Genomic DNA, 2,500 nt, shown 5'->3' with positions numbered 1-2,500 from the left:
TAGGCTATGATTTGAAATTTCACATAGCCTAGATGAAGTAGGCTACATTACAAATTACCAGACATTTATTAGGCCTAACAACCTTTAGTATCACGCCATTTCAGCATTATGTGCATGTGGGAAAGAATCTAAACATCGACAAATAATAAATAAATAAAACCGTTTGGGTGAATCATGCGCTTATGGGTTGACCCTTTAGGTGAAACTCAATTACCCAGAATGCTGCACGTGAGCTCTCTACCCGGTTGATTCTGGAAAACAAACATGGCGGCAACTCGCTTTACTACCTTAATAATGTGTTAATCCGACGCTAGATTTCTTAACTGATGAAAATCGAAGGCAGAAATCAGCATTGTAGTGTCTAAATATGAGGTCGATTGGTCTATTTGTGGCGTACATCACGATCGGCTGAGTTGTTGGCCTCACGTTTGTCAGTTAGCCTGTGGCTAGGCTACTTTTCGCCAACGTTAGCATCCGGTTTAGTATAGAAAGCATTCGCTCCGTAGTCTGCCGCCTTGTGGCCACAGGAAGGAACAATTGAATGAAAGCGTTTCAGACGGACAACAATTGAATGAAAGCGTTTCAGACGGACGGACGGACGGACGGACAGACAGACCCTGTTATAGAGATGCTGGACGCATCTAAAAATGTGCCGACTTGTTCCGAGGCACTGTTGACCGTAACACAGTTGAGTAACACGGTTGACTGTTTTGAAAGTGTTTTTGAGCTATTGATCCCTTATGTGTGGGAAAAATCCTATGAACAGACACTAGGGATTATCTCTGGAGAAGGAAGTCTTGTGTAAGGAGGGTGAAAAAAATCAAATCAGACGTTACAGGGATTTATAATCAAAAATGTGTCAGTCTGTATCACAGTGAATCATAAAATCCTACTTATGAAGCTCAACAATCACATTTTCTATATCAGTTGCACAGATTAATGACAACATTATTGCTAAGGGACATGAGCACTTTCAAACGTATGTTGTTTCAACTCTGTAGTATTTTTATATACTATGTTTGAAATGACATAGTATTTGTCCATAACACTGTTGACAAAATAATCAAGCAAATGTTCGCTTTCATTAGAGTATTTATCAAATGATTTAAGATTAAGCTTGGTAATTTGTTTGTTTGGAAACTTAAATATATACACTATGTAAACATCTAGGTCATTTAGTTGAAAAAAAAATACTGATAATTGACATTTTGCTTCGAATCGTAGAATCACTCGTATACGTGTGTGTGTGTGTGTGTGTGTGTGTGTGGGTGTATGTAGCAGAGATGGTTTAGGTAGGAGGAGACATGACAGCTGGTGTAAGCGTCCATAGAAATTAACGGTGAAGATTCGCAACGCAAGTATGGCGTCTTCCCGCCTTTCTGGTAACAACAGCCAATGTGCCTGCTGAGCTGCGTTGCCAGTGATCCAATCATCTGGCTGCATCGGCGCACGCGAAATGATGCGCATGCTCAGTTGTGAAAAGCCGTTGCTCTCGTGCCGTTATGGAACTACTGCGCCTGCGCTCTGTCAAAAAAAATGTGAGAAAACTGGCTTAAAAAGCTTTATTTTGACTCGTAAGACACAACCAAGTAGTCTAGATTGATCATTTTCCACGGTGGTTTCAACCATATGTTTTTCACAACCGCTAGGTTTCCTCCCGTCCTGTACTCAGTTTCCCCATTCATTTTTCCCATTGAATCTCAGATCTGGTCTCACTCATCACAAAGAAGCACCCCAGAGGCGTCAACAGGATAACAGCGACTGTCCCGTCTCCACCTAAACCATCTCTGATGTAGATGTGTAGAAGTGTCTAATGTGTGTGTGTGTGTGTGTGTGTGTGTCTAATGTGTGTGTGTGTGTGTCTAATGTGTGTGTGTGTGTGTGTGTCTAATGTGTGTGTGTGTGTGTGTGTGTGTGTGTGTGTGTGTGTGTGTGTGTGTGTGTGTGTGTGTGTGTGTGTGTAGACGTGTCCTCCTGTGCCCTGAGGAATGGGGGGTGTGACCACGTGTGCTCCATGGGACCTGAGGGGCGTGTCCAGTGCGGTTGCAAAGCAGGCTGGGAGTTGGAGTCTGACGGCAGGACGTGCAAAGGTACAAACTAGAGCATGACACGGCAGGAGCTGCAAAGGTACAAACTCCTCACCAGGGGGCAGCAGAGGGCAGGAGCTGCAAAGGTACAAACTCCCCACCAGGGTCTCTGCATCCTGCATCCTGGGCTTTTCATTGTTAAAGGGACACTGTGTGAGATTTTTAGTTGTTTATTTCCAGAATTCATGCTTCCCATTTACTAATGTTACCTTTTTTATGAATACTTACCACCACCATCAAATTCTCAAGTATCAAGTATTCATTATGACTGGAAAAATTGCACTTTTGAAAAAGGGATCTTCTCCATGGTCCGCCATTTTGAATTTCCAAAAATAGCCATTTTTAGCTGCAAAAATAACTGTACTTGGACCATACTAGAAAATATTTGTTTATTACTTAGTAAACTTTCATGT

At 42.3% G+C, this 2,500-nt stretch overlaps 1 protein-coding gene across 1 annotated transcript in view; it reads left to right on the top strand.

Moving 5' to 3' along the window:
• Positions 1-2,500, top strand: part of si:ch211-221n20.8 (uncharacterized protein LOC100034409 homolog) — a 59,261-nt gene that overhangs the window by 30,200 nt on the left and 26,561 nt on the right. Inside the window, exon 13 of the mRNA XM_063200339.1 lies at positions 1,965-2,090. Within this exon, the coding sequence (XP_063056409.1) occupies positions 1,965-2,090 (126 nt within the window). The remainder of the gene's footprint in view (positions 1-1,964; positions 2,091-2,500) is intronic.

Source organism: Engraulis encrasicolus, chromosome 6 (assembly GCF_034702125.1).
Source record: "Engraulis encrasicolus isolate BLACKSEA-1 chromosome 6, IST_EnEncr_1.0, whole genome shotgun sequence".
NCBI lineage: Eukaryota > Metazoa > Chordata > Actinopteri > Clupeiformes > Engraulidae > Engraulis > Engraulis encrasicolus.
Note: the sequence above shows the minus strand (reverse complement) of the source record. Positions and strands in the feature narration are given on the sequence as shown.